Source organism: Aythya ferina (assembly GCF_964211825.1).
Source record: "Aythya ferina genome assembly, chromosome: 11".
Classification (NCBI taxonomy): domain Eukaryota; kingdom Metazoa; phylum Chordata; class Aves; order Anseriformes; family Anatidae; genus Aythya; species Aythya ferina.
Window position 1 is genome coordinate 1475271 of NC_140307.1, and position 19552 is coordinate 1494822.

The 19552-nt window shown below is 54.6% G+C and overlaps 1 protein-coding gene across 2 annotated transcripts in view; it reads left to right on the forward strand.

Annotated features, from left to right (window-relative positions):
- Positions 1–19552, forward strand: part of ITGA11 (integrin subunit alpha 11) — a 59559-nt gene that overhangs the window by 16159 nt on the left and 23848 nt on the right. Inside the window, exons 1-2 of one of the 2 annotated variants that reach the window (XM_084532183.1) lie at positions 4221–4379; positions 9599–9710. In XM_084532183.1, the coding sequence (XP_084388309.1) occupies positions 4328–4379; positions 9599–9710 (164 nt within the window). In that variant the 5' untranslated portion in view covers positions 4221–4327. Of the gene's footprint in view, positions 1–4220; positions 4380–9598; positions 9711–19552 lie in introns of those variants that run through there. The other variant, XM_084532184.1, reaches the window with a different exon arrangement.

Consider the following 19552-nt stretch of genomic DNA (forward strand, 5'->3'; position numbering starts at 1 on the left):
CTTCGGGCTGCTCCCCGCCACCCTAAGGTGACAATCGCCTGCCCACCCGGGGCTCCGAGTGTGGCCAGACCCCAGGGGGCTGCTGCCGGTCCCACTTTGTGCTGAGCACCCCCCCTGCACCGATCCTGCCCCCGGATTTTGGGAGAAGCAGCCCTGGCGGCACCCGGTACCGCAGCACCATCGTTCTGGGGCAGCTCCCCATGAAATACCCCATGCAACACCGTCAGCCCTTCCTCCGCTTATTTTAGGGAATTGGGGATTTTGTTTTCATTCCTGGGCTCTGTTTACATTCCTTGTATCCTAGCTTAATTCTTCTGAAACTCACAGAGCGGTAGCGTCCAGCGCATGACACCCTCCCAAAGGTCAGGCTCAAGGAGGCATCTGCTGTAGGGAAAGGCTGGATTTAGGAAAAGATGACCACGTGTGGGGAAAACGCACCAGCAATGTGTAGGTTGACTTCCAAACACAGGGGAAGTAAGGTCAGGTCATCAGTAGGTCAGCTGGGCTTTGCTTTTGGCGCTGGAGTCACTGGGGCAAAATAAAAAACCTTGAGCTGGGGCTCGGCTGGGATGCGGGGATGGATGCTGATGTCTGGTGCGTGTAGGATTTTCTTTGTAAGAGGTGAACAAAGTTTTGCTTGATTCAGGAGGGGACTCGGGGTCATCTGGTGCTGCCTCCTGGCTCCGAGCAAGGGCCCGGTCAGCGCACTTTCCTCCTCTCCAGCTTTTTTAGGAAGCCCATCCAAAGCTCTTCGTTTGGGGAAGACACGAGACCTTCCCTTCGGGAACGGCTGAGAAACAGCTTGTGTAATTCCCTGAGCAGCCCCGCAGCCAAGTGAACTTGCTGCCTGGGTCGAAGCTGTCCCTGCCTGCTCTCCCCTTGCTTTTTACCAGCTTTCAGGGGCTCTTGGAGGGGCAGTGGCACTTGGAAACGCCGACGGTCCCGATGCAAAACCCTGCCCGGGGCTCAGGTGCAGGGTTCACCTTGGGGGTTTTGTTTCCCCTGCTAAGGGGAGGGGGTGGCTTTATCCCAGCGGTGTCTGGCCGCAGAGCACTGACTGTGCCAGTGTCCATGAGTCTTTTTTTGTGCCTTGGCACTTTTCTTGGCAGGTGCCTGCCTTACAGAGACGATATGAGGGTTTTGGTCACAAACTTCTGGCACCTGGGACAGAATTTTGGGGGGGCTGAAACCAGGGGCTGCTGTCACCACCGAGAGCTGTCACTTTCCTCTGTTTTCAAGGGAAAGTTTCTCCTTCTCTTGCTTTCTCCACCAACTTATTCCTGGCTACTGAGGGCTCAATGTGTCTCACCGGGTTGCAGCCCAGTGGGATGCCCGGGTCACCAGCGGGACTGATCCTGCACGCACCTGCGGAACAAACATCCCTGCCCCAAGGACCCCCTGCCCCTTCTTCACCCCCAGCAAACCCCAAACTGAAGAAACCCATCACAAGGGCTCGCTGAGAGCCAGGCAGAGATCGCAGCACATCTTTTCCTAGCTCTCTTCCAAGCGGCTGTGCGGGGCTGGGGCCGGCTGTTTGTTTCCAGCCCCACCGCTCTCTGCTGGAGCTGGCTGCTGCGCTGCCCGCAGCTGGGACGTGGGGAAGGGGAAAAACCAAATAAAACTGAAGAAAGTCACCGAATTGCCCCCAAAAGCTTCTGTGGTGCTGTGTTTCTTGCTGGGGGAGGGTTTGGGTCCCCCCCCCCTACCCCCGTGCTGCTGCAGGCGAGGCTTTTTGGAAGGCGCTGCCTGGGCTGGCCAAAACAGCGCTCGAATCGCAGCGGGATCCAAAATGAAATGGGAAGGAGGCTTTTAATGCGAGCCCAGCTTTTTCCTTTTTGCAGGATTAATATCATATGATGAATACATGAGAATTATCTTCTGTAGGCTTTTTGGATGTTAAAGAGCCCCGCTGCTGCATTTTCTGCTGGAATATCATGGGACGCCCTGGAACAACTTGGCTTTCCTCAAATAACATTTTTTTTTCTTTTTTTTTTTTGCAAGGGGGTGAAATACTATTATTTCCTTGTTTTCCCCTATATCACTTCCAGTGACAGCTGCGTGCATTTTGGAAGCATTACATCAATGGTATTGCAGCACAGCTCCTCTCCCCTCGCCCCGTGGTGTCTCTCCCCGAGCGAAGCAGTGTGGCTGGAGGCAGAGGAGGGGGATGCTGATATCCCCCCTCGTGGCACCACAGCCCTGTCAGTGGCTGCAGTTTCTGCCAGTTCTGCAAAAGATCAGGCCAGCAGGATCCCAAACCCCTGCTACCCAAAAGCGTCCAGGCTGATGAGAGACCCTGGGCGGTTTGCAAGCTGCTGGGGGACAGCTGGCAAAGCAAAGTGGAACCCTAACGGATAATGATAGGAGACAAAAAAAGGGCAAAAACCTCTCTGCTTTTCCCAAACTTGGGGTCAGCATTTGGTAGTGGTCCTGTTTTGGGGACAGGCAGAGGTGCTGGCATGTCCTCGAGTGCTGCCTGCTCCAGGCACCAGGTCCCTGGCACAAGAGGCCCTGTAAATCCCACCTGGAGCTGGTTTCCAGGTCGGGGAGTTCAAGGCAGGAGCTCTGCTCTCCATGGAGCTTTTTAACTCCTGAATTATTGTGCTTGGGACCCCTCAGCTCCACGTGGGGAGGGATGGGTGGTGCAAGGCCCCCATCCCTTTCTCAGCCCTTCCTTTTCCTGCCCTACCTCGGCCGCCCTCGAGCTGCTGCTCCCAGGGGGCTGCCTCCAAGCCACCGCTCCGAAAACTGCCCCAAGATGCAAATCTCGAGATCACGTGGGCATTTTGTATTTTCTATTTTTCCCCATGGGAAAAAAAAAAAAATGGTTTTGTTTTCAGTGGAATGGAAGCCTGTAGTTCCCAGCAGGACGTTTCTCCAGCTGCTCGGAAGCGCTCGCGTGCCCCGAGCGAAGCCGCAAGGGCAGGGGTCCCCCTGGCACCCCGGGTGCTGCAGGAAACTCAAGGCTCAGGAGCAAGGGAAAGGTCCTGGGATGCTCCCTACGTCCTGAGGGATTGTTTGTGCTCAGGAGAAGCAGCAATCGCTCCCCCTGTGCTCTGGTTACACCGTGTTGTAAATCTCCTCTGTGCTTACTGCTGGAGCTTTTTAATATTCCCTTCTAGTCCCTAAAAAAAAACTTTTAACTTCCACCAAAACCAAAAAATAACAACAAAAAGCCCTTCAGCTCCTGCTACCTCCTGAAATTCTGATTTTTGTTCCAGGGTAAGGCATGGGCGAGACAGCTGGAAAACGTAGTTAGGACTGAAAATCTCCAATTTTGTCAAAACGTTTTGCTGGGGGAAGGGGTGCTATACAAACAAGCGGCGGAGCATCCGCATCTCCGAGACGCTTTGGATCCTACTGCTGCTTTGATCTCTGTTCCAGACATGTGTCCTCTCCCGCTTGGAGACCCAAAACGTATCGACTCAGGAGGGAAGGGGGGGAATTTAACTTTCCCACTGGGAAAAGGGAGGGCACGTAGCAAGGTGTTGGCTGCTCCTGCCTCCCCAGAGGAGCCCCCCAGGCTGTTTCCACCCCAGCTAGGAGCAAGGTTTGGGTGTGCTGGGGCTCTGGGGACTGGTCCACAGGTGCTCAGGGCTGTGTCCCAGCCCCAAAACCCTGCTGTGGGGCCAGCTGAGCTCCTGCTGGAGCTGCCCTGGGTTTGCCTCCTCCAAAGGGTGTCCCCATATCAGAGAGGAATAGGATGGAAGGAGAAAATCCCGCCCTGGGGATGCTGTTGTGCATCAGAGGTTTTGGGTTGGAGGTGACGGGGACCTAAATGACATCTCATGGCTGTCGTGGGGGCATTAGGAATCTGGTCTAAGGGCTGTGGGTATTTGAAGCACCCCGTTGTGCATGGGGCCAGCCCTGGCAGTGGGGAAGAAAGCACTCATTAGCACCCTGAATTTCGGTGGCACTGGGGCAGAGGTGGCACCCACCCAGCACTGGCACCCGCCACCACCAGTGGCACCACGCAGGCTTCCCACCACCACCCTCCCATCACGGTGAGGGCACCCAAGGGACCCCAGCGGGTGCTGTGGGGCCGGCACGGCCACGGGGCCACGTGTCCGAGCCAGCAGAGCCCCAGCACGGAGCTGATCCCTAAAGGGTGCCACGGCTGCACGCGGGCTGTCCCCTCTGCCGTCCTCTCCTGCTGTACCTCCTACAAGTCCCGCTCGTCCCTCCCACTCCCTCCCAATGCTCGCCTTCTGTCAGGGAGCCGGGGAAGGCTGGGGATAAGGAAAAGGTTTTCTGAGCAGGGCTACCAGTCTGGCTGGGTGCCTTCGGCGGATGCTCGGGGCCGGGGAGCGGGGCCCCCCGTGCTCCCATGGACCTTCCCAGTGGGCTGCTCCTCACCTGCTCCCTCTGCCTCCTGCCCGGTAAGCTCCCGTTCCCTTCCCCACGGCTGCTGCCAGCAACGGGGAAATACCTTCTGCTTTTTTTTAGGCGAGGAGGGAAAGGTGCCTGGGAATGCCCAGGCTTAATGAGAAAAGTCGGGAGCAGGAGGGAGGGAGAGAGCCGGGCGCCTTCAAGGCAGGCGAAGAGGAGTTGAAGGGGATGAAGGGCTTTGATGGGCTCCTGGGACAGAGCGGGGAGCGCTGCCTTCCTCCCAGCGCTGGGCTGCAGGCACGAGCAGATTAGTTGGAAGTGTTCTGGAGCATCAGACGGAGGGGAAAAAAGCCCCCCAGACAGCCTGACCCTCTTAGGCAGGGTTAATTTTCGCATCCCTCAGGTGGTTTGTCCTGCCGCACGTGAGGGGTCAGCGCAAAAGAGAAGTGCTTGGCTTTAAACAACCCACGAGGGGCTTTCTTTGGGTCAATATTTGGCTTAAGGATGTGCTCCTGCAGCCTCCCCCTGCTCGGCTCGGTGCGCGGCGGGACGAGCACAACCAGGGGTGGGAGCAGAGCTCGGCGTCTCGCTGGCCCCTCGCCGGCCGGGTGCTGGGAGCAGGAGGCTCCGTTTGGGCTCTGACCACGGCTGACATCCTCCCAGGCTGGCAGCAGCGAGGCTGGGACCTCTCTTAGCTTTAAAATGAAAAAAAGAAAAGAGCTGCTTACCGCTACCAGGAGCGCCGCCGCCCGCTAACGCACCCCCGGCAGCCAGCAGCGCCGAGCACTAATGCCACTGTAAACATTTCTAAACATCCTGGTGGAAAAGCACGCCAGAATTTTCTTTTTTTTTTTTTTTTCTTTTTTTCTTTTTTTTTCCCCTTTTCTAATTGCACTGTTGCTCGATCGTCTGAAGCCAGCCGCGGCGGAGCTGCCTTTCTTTGCCTAATGGGGAACATGTGTGCATGCCTCGCATGGCGGCGGGCGAGCGGGGCTGCCCGCGGGGGGCTGCGGGGCTGCCGGGGCCGTGCTTACGTGGGCAGCAGCCCCTCCGAGAGCTCCCCTGCAAGAACAAAACTCCTCCGGGTGAATGTTTTTGCCCACGGGGTTTTGCCATGCCCGCGGGCGACGGCGCTGCCCCACGAGCCCTGTGCCGGTGGCAAGGGTTAGGGCGCAGCTTCCAGCGCGCCGTGGTGGTCCCCATGCTCTGGGATGCTTTGTGGCTGTGGGGTGGTATATTTTGTGGTATATTTTCTTTCACCGGCTGAACTCAAAGCAAATTTGGGACACGCGTGGGAGGCCCTGGCACCGGGATGGGACATGTGGCCTCGGGGACGGTCCCTTTGCTGTGTGGGCAGCCCCCGCGTGTCCTGGAGCGTGCCATGGTCTGCAAGCCATTTTCCCAGGCTGGGAGTCCCCGGAGGCACTGCGATGTCTGGGCACAATTGGGGGACAAACCGAGCTGTCCCTAAGGTCCAGGCCAGCTCCTCTCCCCCGGGGCTTTGGGGTGCAGCTCTGAATTAGGAGAGCCCAGCCAAGGACTTGCTGAAACAAACGCCTCCCAGCAGCAGCCGTCAGGGGTCAGATCGCAGGGAAGATGTGACCCACGGCCACGGGGACAGGGTGTCTGCCCTGGGATGACTTCCCTTGTCCCACTCCATGCAGCTCTTTTCCTTCCTCAGCTGCTTTATCCAGACAAGGGGGTCTGTTGGTCCCTCAACAGAGGGTCACTGAGCATTAAAGGCGCTCTGCTTGCTCCATGGGGGGGGCTTGGGCTGGCCCAGGTAGGTTCAAAAGGGACCCCCCCAGTTCTACCTGGGGCTGGGAACTAAATTCTGGATGGCCCAAAGAGCAGTGCAAGGACATCCCACACCTAACGTCCTCCATCCCTAGCAGAGATTTGGCCAGGGAGGGTCCATGGTATCCAAACCCCCAAGCGCCGTGGTGCTTTTGGCTGCAGGACACGCTGCAAACGAGCAATCAACGCATTCCTTAACGTGCCCGGCTGCTATTTAAGCACTTGGGCAGCTCCTCCCTGGCTTTTTGGGGGCCAGAGAGCTGGGACGGTGGAAGCACAAGGTACTTGTGTAGCTGCTGCCCCAGGGCTGTTTTGGTCGGGACTCTGTGGGTAACCAGGAATGTTACAGCACACGCAGCCACGATGACTGATCTCCTGGTCATCTCCACTATTTCCCTGGCTCTCCGTCCGCAGCCTCGGCAGCCACCAAACCCCATTTGTTTCCTAATAGCTGATGACAAATGCTGGCTTCGAGATAGCGACCTGGAGAGGAATTTGGTGCTTTTTCAGCATTTCGGTCTGCAAAGAGAGCGCGGTAGGGGCTGAGGCTAGAGGGATGCCTGGGAACATCTGGTCCGCCCTGCTTCTCCTCGGGGCCTGCTAGCTTTTGCCCAAATACCCTATATCAAGCTCAAAGGCTTTTCTAAGGCAATCCTAGATATAAAAATAAACAATGTGTGTGACAGATGGGTTGCAGAGGAGCATCCCAAGCTGCCAAAGCCCACATGGCAATGGGGACCCATCACAGGAGCCTGGCTGAACGTGGCCAGCAGCTCTGGGGACATGGGGTGGCGTGGGTCACCCCTGTGTGGTGGCTCTTGTTGGTGATGGTGGGGTCTTTGGACACACTGTCCCACCACAGGGATTGCATCTCCCATGTGGGTGTGAGTGGTGAACAAGGGAGGGTTGCAAGGACAGCTCTTGGGCACCAGAGCCACAGCCTTCGCCCCACGATGCCTCCATCTCGAGCCATGAAAACGCCAGGTTTGGGTTTAGGGTCACATCGTGCTGTCCTGCCTGCAGTCAGATATAAAATAAAATTAAATTAAAGTGAAATTCTTCCGGCAGCTCTGCTGCCCTGCTCAGGTCTCCTCAAATCACCAAAGGTTGGAGCAAAGCAACCAGCTAAAGCCACCAGCCTCTTATGGCAGCAGAACCAACCTCAAGGCACAAGGAGGACTTGTTTTTATTCTTTTTGGCAGGAAAGGTGCCTTGAACTCCCAGTATTGTTCCCCAATTGTGTTGGTTTTTGTTTTTCCTTTTCAATATTTGACCTGACAGAAATCAAAGGTTTGGCCTCGGCTGAAGTTCCACTTCGGAGAGGAGGTATTTGAGGCTTCCTGCCTTGGCACGATCGCAAGCAAAACATGTGGGTTTTGGTCACTTATTTATGACAGTGATGTCACTCCTGACAAGAAAACGAGACTGAGTTCTCCGGGTTGCTAAGTCTCCTTGACAGCCTTTCAAAAAGATCCCATTAATTTAAGACGGTTTAAATTCTGTCCGATTTTTTTGTCTTCCTGCCTCGAATGCACCCACGCCAATTCCTTCCCTCCTGTGCCCAAAATCCAGGGGCTTTGCATTCCGTTGTCTGCAAACTTTCCTCCCGACCTCTTCATTTCTCTGCCCGCTACCTGCCACCAGCACGGGGCATTGCAGCCCTCAGAGCCCCCTCTCTGCAATTTCGGGATCCGATGGATTTCTGCTATGGGATCGGGCCAAGGATGGCTGCAGCCCCTTATGCCCACATGGGCTTTATTTCTGGTTAAAAACGAGCATTTGGGTACTTTTAAAGAGAAGGGACCAGCAGGCTGGAGCCCACGCCTGGCCCCTCAATTTGCATTGTGCTGCCCTTTGGGGAGGCAGCCAAGCCAAAAGGGGTGGGAAATTGCTTTTTTCTTTACATTTTCCACCTGCATTAATGTGCTTATCTCATGCTTATCCCTGCTTCTCCTGGTTTAGAGACCTTTGCATTGAATAAGCTACTAGTTCTCTTGTGTGTGCTTTTTTTGCCCCTCTAAGATGCCTTTTGCAAGCAATTTGGTTGCATTTTACTGCTCCAGGAGGCAAGGAGCCGTGGGATGGGCATCCCCAACTTGCCAAAGACATCTGCCTTCCCGTCAGCTAGGCTTACCTAGGAACATGTCTTTTGGGGGCAAATTTGGAGAAACTCTGCAAAAATCAGGGGAAAACCTGTGATATTCTCTGTGACACTTGTTCCGCTCGCTGCAGATGCCTCTGCATCACCTGGAATTGAGCCTTGCTGGCTGGTGCTTGAAATGCCCCCGAGCACCCTCCTCTAGGAAGTCCCCTGTGCCCTTCCATGTCCCCCCATGTCCCCCCATGTCCCCTGTGCCCCCCGGGATGCCCCATCTGCCCTGTCCCCCCCCGTACCCTCTTTGCCCATCGCCTCTCCCCGTGGCCAGAACGCAATTTCGCGATGCTGCCACTGGGTAACGGTTGACTCAGAGGACGTTTTAATTTGTTTTGCAATGTTAAATAAGGTCAATCTACCACAAAATGTGCTGGCTCTGATCTCCCCCGTCTCCTTTTTTCCCCTTGCTTTCTAGAATTTCTTTTTGTAGGACTTTAAAGCTTCTTACCTCAGCTCTCCTTGGCGAGACTCTACTTCTCTCTGTTTACCAAGCCAACGTCGCCAATCTGTTTCTATGACTGCAAAAAAAAAAAAAAAAAAAAAAAAAAACCTCAGGTTTATTCCTAACATTCCTACCTACAAAAGCACTTTCCACCCTGAACTTTCTGCCTGGGAAGCGACATTCCCAGCCTCTCCTGTTGACATCCCCTTTATACCCACACAAATACCAAACGTAAGGCTTCTGCTGCCTTTAAAGCCATCCTTGCTGTGATGCCAGGACTGTTATTTGCAGAGGGATGAGCCAGCCAGCACCTGTTTGCTGCCCGAGGGCGAGCAAAGAGCCGGGACACACCAGCCATCCCGCATCCCTCCCTGCATCAGATCCACCTCATCTCCTTGCTGGGCCCTGGCACAAACCAGCAGGGAAAATAATATTGTATAGAAAAAAAAAAAAAACACACACACACACAAAAACAAACAAACAAACAAAAAAAAAACACCTCTTCTTAGAAGCCGTGCAGCATCTGTACCCATGGAGGGTTTGAGAGCATCCCTAAGGCAAACCTAAAACCACCCCGTCCAGCTGGTGAGGTGCCCCAGAGCTGCTGTGATGGGGTCAAACCACCCCCGTGTCTCTTAGGGCCCTCCTGGGACCCGATAGGCACTGTGGGGAGCAGCATTCAGGGAAAGGTTGGGGCTGGAGGCTCCTTTGGAGACTTTTGGGCCCAAAACAGCTCTGGCAGGCCAGCATGAACGGCCCCGTGGATGGAGGCTCCGCACCCCTCAGGATGACCCCTGTGGGGTCTGGCCTCCCGCACCATAAAAGCGCTTTCCCTCAGCACCCTGCCTGATGGGATCCTTCTCCTCTCTCCCCAGGGTTCAGCGACACCTTCAACATCGACACCAAGAAGCCCAAAATCATAGCCGGCTCTAAGGACGCCTATTTCGGCTACACGGTGCAGCAGCACGACATCGGGGGCAAGAAATGGTGAGTAAACCCCAAAAAGGAGGGGGTTTACAGCAACCTACAGGAATGCTGAGTATCTCCTGCTCTTCCCGACCACCTTTTTGGGGCTGGCAGAGCCCAAGCCTGGCAGGAAAGTGAGATTTGGTGCTGGTGATGCTGGGGCCAAGCTGATGTGCTTGGAGCAGGGCTCGCAGGTGCTGCGAGGAGCCGCCCCAGGCAGGTTCATGGCTCCCTGGCTCCAGCACTTGCTGGAAACCCGTCGGGGTTTTGGGCTGAGGCCATCCCTTTTTATAGAGTTTCCAAGAAGTCAGGTCTGCAGAAGCGATCAGAGCCGCCTGCGGCTGTCGGGGGTGTGGGGAGAAGCTGGGATGGGTTTTGCTCGGGGTTTTGCTTGGGTTTGGGGCTTCTGGGGTATTGTGTTGCTCACTAAGGTTCTGGGGGGGTGAAGTGGCCACCCAGTGAGGCTGGGGGGACACTGGGTGCTCTCCAAGGTCACAGCCAGCTACCAGAGCCAAAAGCAGACAAAACACCCCAAAACTCTGTCACCACCAAGCTGAATTGTCTGCCCCATGGGTGCCCTACAGCCAGGCTTAGGGCAAAAAGTGAGCCTGGCATTAATGCTGGTCAAGTTTTCGTTTGTGGTCTCATTCCATGTGATGCTGGAGCAGGTGCCCCCGTAGGCACAGCTGCTTTGAGCCCAAAGGAATCATTTCTTAGCCCATTTTATGGCCCCAAACCCTCATGGTCTTTCTTTACTGCAACCCAAATGCAAGCTGTGCTGGTGTGCAGAGGTGCAGTGGATGGCTGTCAGCGTGCTGGTAGGGCCAGGAAAGGAGGCAGAACCTTGCCAAAAATCGCAGGGTGGCTTCTCAGGGCACACCAGCACAGCCTGCTGTCTCCATCCTCATCCTCCTGCCCACAAAGGGTGGGGACCACCTCTCCAGAAGTGCTCATGTACGCAGCTCCGGCATACACGAGCCTCCCATTTGCACCAGGTTCTGCTGCGAAATATCTCCTCCCAGGAGCAGATCCCAAACCCCAGCTCAGTGGGTTTTGAGCTGCCCCCACAAGAGGCTCTTGCCCTGTGCTACCCAGGTTAGGCTGAGCCTGGGAAATGCAGATGGGAGCCCGCAGTTCTCCGAAGGAGAGAAGGAACAGGAACCGTGTGTCCCTGCCATCACATTCCTACCACTTCTGCTGCTAGAAAACATCATTTCCGTATCACATTTCATCCATCCAATGCCAAAAAACCTTGGCGGAGAGCAGCATAACCCAACGAGGATGGCACATGGGTGTGCTACTGCTTGGTGTTCCTTGAGCAATGAGCCAGCATCCGTCTGCGCAGGACATCGGTGTCACAGAGGAAGACAGCAGGGCCCTGGCACGACCAGGTGCCACCACACTGCTGTGAGCAGCAGGGGGTGATGAGATCTGGCTTTGGCATCTCCTGCATCTCCCCAGCCAACGTTGGCCAGGGCAGAGCTGGAGCTTTTCTCCTCTCTTGGTTCCTCTGCATGCAAAAATGGATGCTCACCGCCCTGAGTAAGCGTAGGTATCTCCATAAATACAGTGTGCACTATAGCATGCAATTACACAGTATAGGATGTCTGTTAAATGTGTACATAGTTAAAAACTGCAGCCACCATGACTCACTCTGGTTAAAGGATAAATGACTGAACAAACAAAACGTCTGTAGTATAAACCGAGGACGTAGAGAAGGAGCAGCTCCGCCACATGATGGTAATTGTGCAGAGCCTCGGCCAGGCTCAGGAGCTGCCAGAAAACAGAAGAAAAGGGGATGATAAGACGAAACCCCAGCTGCTAGTAAGGCAGAAGCCAGGCAAGCATCATCGAATATTGGCCCCGAGGAGTTCAGCAAAACCCCCCAAAGTACAGCAGAGCTCGGAGGAGCTGAATGGCCATCCCAGAAACGTGGCTGCTGCAGGAGGGATTGCTCCAACAACACGCGGGGAGCCGGCTGCCAAATACCAAGTGTGGAATCCGAGGACTTTGGCACCTCTGCTCCGGTCTGAACCGTTTAATGCTGCTTTTGGCCAGCGTGGAGGGCTTCAGAAGGATTTCAAAGCAGCTTCTATATGTGTGTGTGTGAGTGTACGGGCTATTTGTGTGTACGGACGTACACACACACATAAAACATTCTGCAGGCATATTTTTCGCTGTGGCTATTTCTCTTTCTCCAGCCTTTCAGGAGGGAGCCAGATAGCTTGCACGTGGGGGCTATAACTGCAGCCCTGATAGTGGAAAACCTGGGAGGAAAGAATTCGGATTATTAAACTCCAGGGGAAAAAAGCACTTGGAAATTTACTGCTCTAACAGCTCGCCGCTTCGGGGGGTCGCTTCTCCTGCTGGCAGTCAGTAGCTGACTTTCAGACCTCCCTCTCGCCGCTTTCTCTCCCTTTTTCATCGAGCAGGAGGTGCAATCTGTGATTTTTCCAAGTATGTGAATGGAAAAAAAAAGGGCAGCTGGCTACCGAAACTCACCCAGACGTGCAACACGGTGGCAACAACCCAGTGCTCCTGCTGCACCTGGGGCCAAATTCTGCCTGGAGTGAAGGGGTTTGAGCATCCCGGCACCATGGTGCTGGTTCCCCAGGTGGCACCATGAAGCCAGGGGGATCTGAGCTCCCCCAGGCTGCCGTGAGCAGGGTGAAGCAGCCTGGCAGAAGCTTGGGTTGAAGAAGATGAAGGTGTTTTAAGGGCAGAGGTGATGGTGGTGGTGTCCCAAAGGGCCTGGAGCTGCTCCTCTGCTCCACTCACATCCGTTCAGATTTTTAGGGTTAAGGGGGGTCAAACAAACCAGAATCACCTGGAGCTCAGGTTGAAACGTTCTTAGAGGTCCAAGATCAGGGGAAAAGAGGGAAAAAGTGGAAAAGGTTCCCTCCTTATTTCACCTGCTCTCTCCTCTTGGCTTCTCTCAGCTCCCCACCATCCTGGCCTTAGTGTCACTCCCCAGGGAAGGAGAACTCCCTGCTCTGCTCACGTGCTGACTCTCATGCTGCTCTGGAAACTTTTCCAGCCCTTTTCTTGCAGGCTGTGCCACCAGGTATCTCAGATTAGCCCCCCGCTTGCTCTGTGCCCCAGATGGAGTGGGGATGGGTCCCCATGCTGGCAGGACAAGGGCTGGGGAGGGCACAGGTTTTTTGGGGAGCAGTCCAAGTAGTAGCGGTGCACTTCACCACCTGAGATGGATCGCTGACAGCAAGTCCAATGCCAGGCAGAAAGCCCAGCCATCACCCCCAGCTTTCCATCCCCACCTTTCCCATCTAAATCAAAAATTCAGGAATAGGAGGCAGAGGCTGGGCTGTGCCAGAGCATCACCAGGGCCCTGCACCAGCTTGTGGCTGCGGGCTGCACGTTTCCAGCTATGCAAAGAAAAAATAAAGATGCTTGAGGAAAACTGGCTGTGGAAGGAAAGCCCTGGGAATAAACATCCATTAGCCTTCAGAAGCCATAAAAATAATAAATACAGCGTTCCCGAGCTGTCTGGGGCCAGGGTTTCTCTGATGCTGCTGGCAAGATGGCATCGCCCAGGAGAGCATCCCCAGCTGCTGGAGCTCGTGCAGCCCCATCCTCGCTGTGCGGCAGCACCAGGGGGGTGCTGCAAAGCCTGGGTGCAGGATTTGGCCCCTCAACCACAGCAGGGGACCCCCGTGGTTAAACCCCCCGTGGGTGCCCGGCAGCTCCAGGCACAGACGTGACGTTTCCAGTCCGAGCACGACCGAAGGGAGCAGGAGGAGGGAGAGGAGCGAAAAGTCTGCTCGGTGGATTTCGAGCTGTAATTGTGCTGATCTGGAAAAACAGTTAAAGGGTTTGCTATTTCCCTACTACTGCGAGGCTTTCTTGGCTGCAATTCTCCTGTGGTTTGGCCGGTACCCCAGCGCTGGGATTATTTTGGTGAAAGGGTACATAGCTGCAGAGCATTCCTTCGGCGCGGGGACCGTGTCTGCTCCCGGCTCTCCCTCCCACCACGCCAGGGCTGCAGGACGCGCCGCAGCCCCGCTCTTCCCTTTTCCCATCTCCCATGCTCCGTGGTCGTCCCCTCTTTGGTGTTATTGTGGGTGTAATTCCGGGGGATTTAGCAGGGGCTTTGTTACCAGCATCACGGGGTTTTTGGGGCCGTTCCCCACTGCCTGGCACCGAGGAGGACAGGGGACATCTGACATCCTCGGGGCACATTTTCCTTGCCACGAAGCAGCACGGTTGTCATCAGCTCCAGGGCTGGTAAGCATCAGCTATAAGATTAGGCTCTTCAGCTTTCATTTATTTTTTTTAAAAAAAGATTTTGGCCTAAGCAGGAAAATAGACATCGTTTCCCACCCCGCAGCTGCAGCACTCCACACACTCTCACTGCCCTCCAGGAATGAGGACAGAGAAATGTGAGGCTGGAGGTATTTTGCAGCAGATCTTTATGAATTAGAGGGGTGTTGCTCCTTCCCATCTCATATTGCTCGACCACGACAAGGTTTCTGTGGTCACATCTTTGTTATTTAGGGTTGGGTGGTCACAGAGCACCGCAGGTTAGCGGGATGGAGCCAGTGACCTGTTGGGGTGTGGGAACCCCCACGAACACCATCAGCTGGTGATGATGGGCAATTTGGGAAAGCAAGAGGTACCTAGCAAGGTTGGAGATTGGGGTTTGCTTCGGAAACCTCCAGCAGAAAGTCAAAAATCACAAGGGTCTGGATGAACAGAGTGCCTGATGCTGACAAAAAGCATCAACCAGTGCTGGAAACCCACAGCCCAGGCAAGAACCGCCGAGGGGCCTCGCCTGTAAACACCTCTGGGTTACGATATCCCTAAGTAAAAGGGAAAAAATGACACCGAGAAAAATAAAGTATCATTATTTCTAACCACACTATTCTGCGAGCTCCTCGGCCGTGTTCTGCAGCACGCCCGTCATGTGTTATTTTAAGGAGAGCTCCGGGAGCTGCGCTTACTGCGACGGCTACGGGGTTCCTATGGCAGAATTGGTGCATCCCTCACCTCAGCCACTGCCTGCCTTGGGCTTTGGTCCCTTGGTCCCATGTCCTGGTGGTGTCCCCTTCTCATTATGTGGGTGCTGGATGGATGGAGGCAGCCCCCTGGGTCCGTGGGGAGCGTTTGGAGCTGTGGGATGGGGCTGTGCGATTCGGAGCCTCCTGGCTCGACCTGAGCAGCTGGTTAAATTACAGCTGTGTTTATGTTTTGTTTTGCAATGAGAGGGTTTGTTGTACAGCAGGGAAAACACTGATCGGCCCGTAGGAAGACAACCGCCGAGGGTGTCTGTGCCCATCGGTGGCAGGACGGCTTCCCGCTGGCTGTCCCCGAGCAGGAGGTGGCCAGGAGGGGACAGGGACAAAGCTCATGTCCAGGAGCAGGTCTGGGTCTGGTCTCTGTTGGGCTGGTGTGTCCCAAACCCCAAACCTCAGAGCAAGGAAGCACCGTGTCTTGGGAGAGAAACCCCTTGAAACCCTCAAACCGTGGGGACAGAGCTCTGCAACTGCTCTGCTGTCTGCTAAATGGGGGCTCTGAGGCCAGGAATGCTTCTGAGGGATGATTCAGCAGGCATTCAATGGACAGAGGAGTCTTGCAAAGGGTGCGACATTCCCCTGCGGCCACTGCTAGCTCAGCCCTGAGCTGGTGGTGGCCATCCTCACCCTCCACCTCCCTGCCATGCACCCAGCCTTGGGCGGAGGCTGGATGAGCCCTCTCGCTGCCATCACGCAGGAAAGCAAAGGCCTGCCTCACTCCTGGCCTTGTGCACCATCCTTTCTCAAACCTGCTTTCCAAAATTAACCCATTAACTTGGACACAGAAATGCACTCGGTCACCTCCTGGCCCTGCTGCACCTCGCCAGGCGTTGGCTGTGCCTCAGGGCATGCTGAGGATGGCTCTGGGTCTGAAAACAAACCAGGCACCGACTCCAGCTCCATCAGAGCGTGGTGGAGCTCAGCCACAGCCGTTTGTCCCAGGTGTGGTTTTGTAGAAGCACTTGGTCCCCAGCACAAGGGCTTTGGCTGCTCGAGGTGAGCAGGAGCAGCTGGGAGCCCCCTGCTCCTGCCCACGCCGTGCGATGGGACGGTCACCGAGCGAGGGGCTGGATGGCATCACTGGTGTCCCAAAATCAAGGCTGTGGCCACGGGTTGGCAGCACGCTTTGCTAGAGCCAGGTCTAGGACTTGGTTCCAGGTCCCACGTCCTCCCATGCCGTGATCCCTCTGCCGGCTCTGCCTCCCCCTGGACTCCCACCAGCTCTTTATTTTTTTTTTTTTTCTTCCACCCTTGCCAATGTAGAGAAAAACATCTCAAAGTCCATTCCCCTGCCACGTCCTGTCCAAGGAGCCACAAAGCAATTTAAAGTTTTCCACAGCTGAGCTCTCCTTTTCCTGAACCTCCTTAATCACTTCTTCATCCAGGCCCATCTTGAATAAATTAACTACAAGCGAATTTGCCTTGCAGGAGATTAAGTGTCCCATTGATTGAAAAATCCTGTGAAAAGCATAGTTTCTTCTCCATTCCTCCCTAATCCCTGCATTCCCGGATCACCAGCTAGACATACCTTCTTTTCCTGACTCCTTTCCATTTAATCAAAACATTTTGGGTCTCCAAATGAGCTTTGCAACCTCTCCGCCGTGTGCGCAGAGAGCCCGGTGAGCAAGGGGATTGCTGCCTGAAGAAGCCAGGAGCTGGTGGGGTGAAGAAAGTCTCGAGGGCGTCTCAGGCATCCCTAATTCGGGGTGCACAGCACCAGTGGTGACTGCACCTCTCTGCTGCCTGGAGGTGACCTGAGCCTGGGCGAAGGTGCTGGGGGGCACAGCTCGGGGCAGGATGGCCCGCGGTACGAGCAGGAGGGCAGGCAAGGCAGGGACCAGCAGCACATTAGGGGCAATAGGCAGAAATTAAAAAATTATGAACTAGAGACTGAATAATGAAGAGAAATAGGGACCGTGCAGGTCAAGCAGAACCACGGGGGTGAGATCTGGTGGCATCACAAGGTGACCTGGTGGCGGTGGTGCCCCCTCCTTGGGAGACGACGTGGCCACACGTGGTGCCATCAGCTCGGTGCTGGAGCCTGGGGCTGAGGGATGGGGCTGAAGGTTGAGAGGATGAGGCTGAAGGGATGAGGCTGAAGGCTGAGGCTGAAGATTTGCAACAAATTCCCTGGGGAAAGGATGGATTCTCCAGCGCTCGACGCCTTCAAAGCACGGATGGATGGTTTTGGGGAAGATGTGCTCCAGCCAAGCATCCTTTGCTGGGTTCACTACTGAGACAGCAGGTGTGAATTAATGCCCGTGGCACAGGGAATTTCTCCAGATAATTGGGCTAAGGGGGAAAAAAAAAAGCACAATGACTCGGTACCAGGTTTTCTAGACACCAAAGTACTGCAGCCTCCCAGGGTCTGTGCTGCTCCGCTGGCCTAGAAGCAGGGCACTGTACAAGCCACTGACATTCACGTGAGACAAAACCATTTAAAACAGTGCAAAAAAAACCTGAAAATTCCCAATTTGTCTTTGAGGCTTCGTTTTGGTGCTTGAGGTGGGCCTCGCACAGCCTGCAGCCTCAGCCCCAGCCGCCCCAGCGCGCAGCTCCTGCAGGACCAGAAGGAGCTCAGCCCCTGCTCCCCTTCCTGCACTGGCAGAGCAGATGCTCCTCAGGCATTTCCACTGACATCTTGGTTTTCCATTTTTTTTCCCAGGATAAAAGTTAAAAATATGTCCTCAGACATGTTGCTCTGAGCGGTCTGCGCGCTTCACATTTAATCCCTTTTTTTTTTTTTTTGCTTTTGTTTTCCCCATAAGGAGCGCATGAAAAAGGAAGGCGAGGGAGGGCTTGTTTGGTTCTTATTTTCTTTTAAATCTTCCTCCATTAGCCAAACCATGATGCAAGGCCTGCTGCTCGGGTCTCTGCAAGGACCGGGGGCTGCAACCCTCGAGGGAGGACAAGGGGGGAGATTTTGGGTGCATACAGGGAGGGGGCCGGCTCCCTGCGGATGCTCAGGATGCTCTCATTAGATTTGGGTCATTTGGGATGAAACCAAACAAACAAACACAAAAAAAAAGCAAACCAAACAAGCAAAAAATAAAAATATTTAGACCACAAGTTTCTAAACCACAAAATGAAGGAGGGGGTCTGTAACCTGCGAGCTGGTGCAATCAGCAGCAGCAGCACTGCCAGCCAGCTTTGGGGAAGCTTTTCCCAGCCCTGCGGCCAGCACCGTCACCTTCCCAACAGCTGGAAAAATCTTCTCCTGAGCTGCCAATTTTCCATGGGAATTTGACAGCTTCAGCTACTTAATCATTTCAATTTAACCCAAAAGGGAAAACAATGCCATTGTCTTGGGGAGACAAAAAATTCTGCGAGCTTCACAGCCCCTTCATGCATTTCTGCTGCGTTTGTGGCAGCGGCTGTAAATATTTGGGCTTTCTTTGAGCCTCGAGGCCTGACGTAGGGCTGGGGAATGGGTGGAATGGGCTGCTCTGCAGTCGTCATCATCTCGTGTTTTGCAGAGCTGCTTCGTCCTCGTAAATGCTGCAGTTGGGTGCTGCTGAGCGGGTTAATGGGCGGTGTGACACTGTTAATGAGGGAGGGAGAATTACTGGGGGATTCCCAGCTCGGCATTTATTATGGTGGGGTAATCTGGGGGCAGGGGAGCACAAATCCTATTCGTGTTAAATCCTTGGGAAACGAAGAGTGGAAAACACCATCCTTTGAGGTACCTCAACCTTTTTTCCTTCCCACCTTCAAGGTTTTTTTTCCCTCCTCGCCCCCAATATCTTTTCACATCTGCTGCCAATCCCCCTTTCTGACCGTGAGCATCAATCGTGTGGCAACAGCAGGGACCCACGAGCAACCTCCTCGTCCAGGTCCAGGGGCAGGCACCGGATCTGCCTGAGCCTCTGAATGCTACTGGGGACGGTTCCAGATGGTTGTTATTTTACCCTAATTAGTCTCCTCGTTAGCAGCGAAGCTGTAAGACAGGAAGTATTTCCATGAGAATCCTTAAATGCTTCTTAGATTCTGGAGGTTTTCAGTTGGCGAGCAATCCCATTTTATAGTGATGGGATAAAAGAACGAGTGTTTAGTGTCTTTGTAGAAGCAGTGCTTAAAAAAAGAAAAAAGAAAACAGAAAAAAAGGCCGTTTCTGGCCTAACAGGGAACATCTGTGCTGGGAGTGGTCGCTTCGCCAGCTGTTGTGTAGGGCAACCCAGAACAAAAGAGGTCCTGTTTGTTCAGCAATCCGGACAGGGACGGCTGCATCCACCAATCGGGCTGTAAAATCAAAAAGCAGTGGACTGGGTTTATTTTGGGCTAACACGTCGGGAGCAGGAGATGCCAGAAACCCGCAGTTCGGGGTATTTTTGAACTAGCCTGGAAGGGACGGCCAAATTCCTCGGGTCCTGCTCTCCTCCGCCTTCGGTTTGCTGCTTTCGACTGGTCTGGTCAAGTCCACAGGAAAAAGTGAGAAAAATGCTTGCAATGTCCCAGATACATCCCACACCCTCGCTGGCTCTTTGTGCTTTTATCAGCTGATAAACCTCTGCTTATTTTGAAGTGCAGATGGGTGCCAGCTCCTCGCCTGCAGACTGCTGACCCCACCACCAGCTCCGGGCTGTTTGCTAGCGAGCAACCCCAGCTCGGTGCAAAAGTCCTAAAAATTCACATTTTTAGCTTTTTAGTGGGGAAAATTCCCCACGGACCCCAGCGTGAGCTACAACTGCTTATTACTTTGGGTATCTCAGCAGGAACTAGGACTCCTTGGCACACATCCATGCCCAGAAGGTGATCCCAGCAGTGGGAAGTGCCACCTTGGGGACCTCAGGTGGATGCTGAGGGCATCAGTGCTGGTCCTGCTGCCTGTGCCAG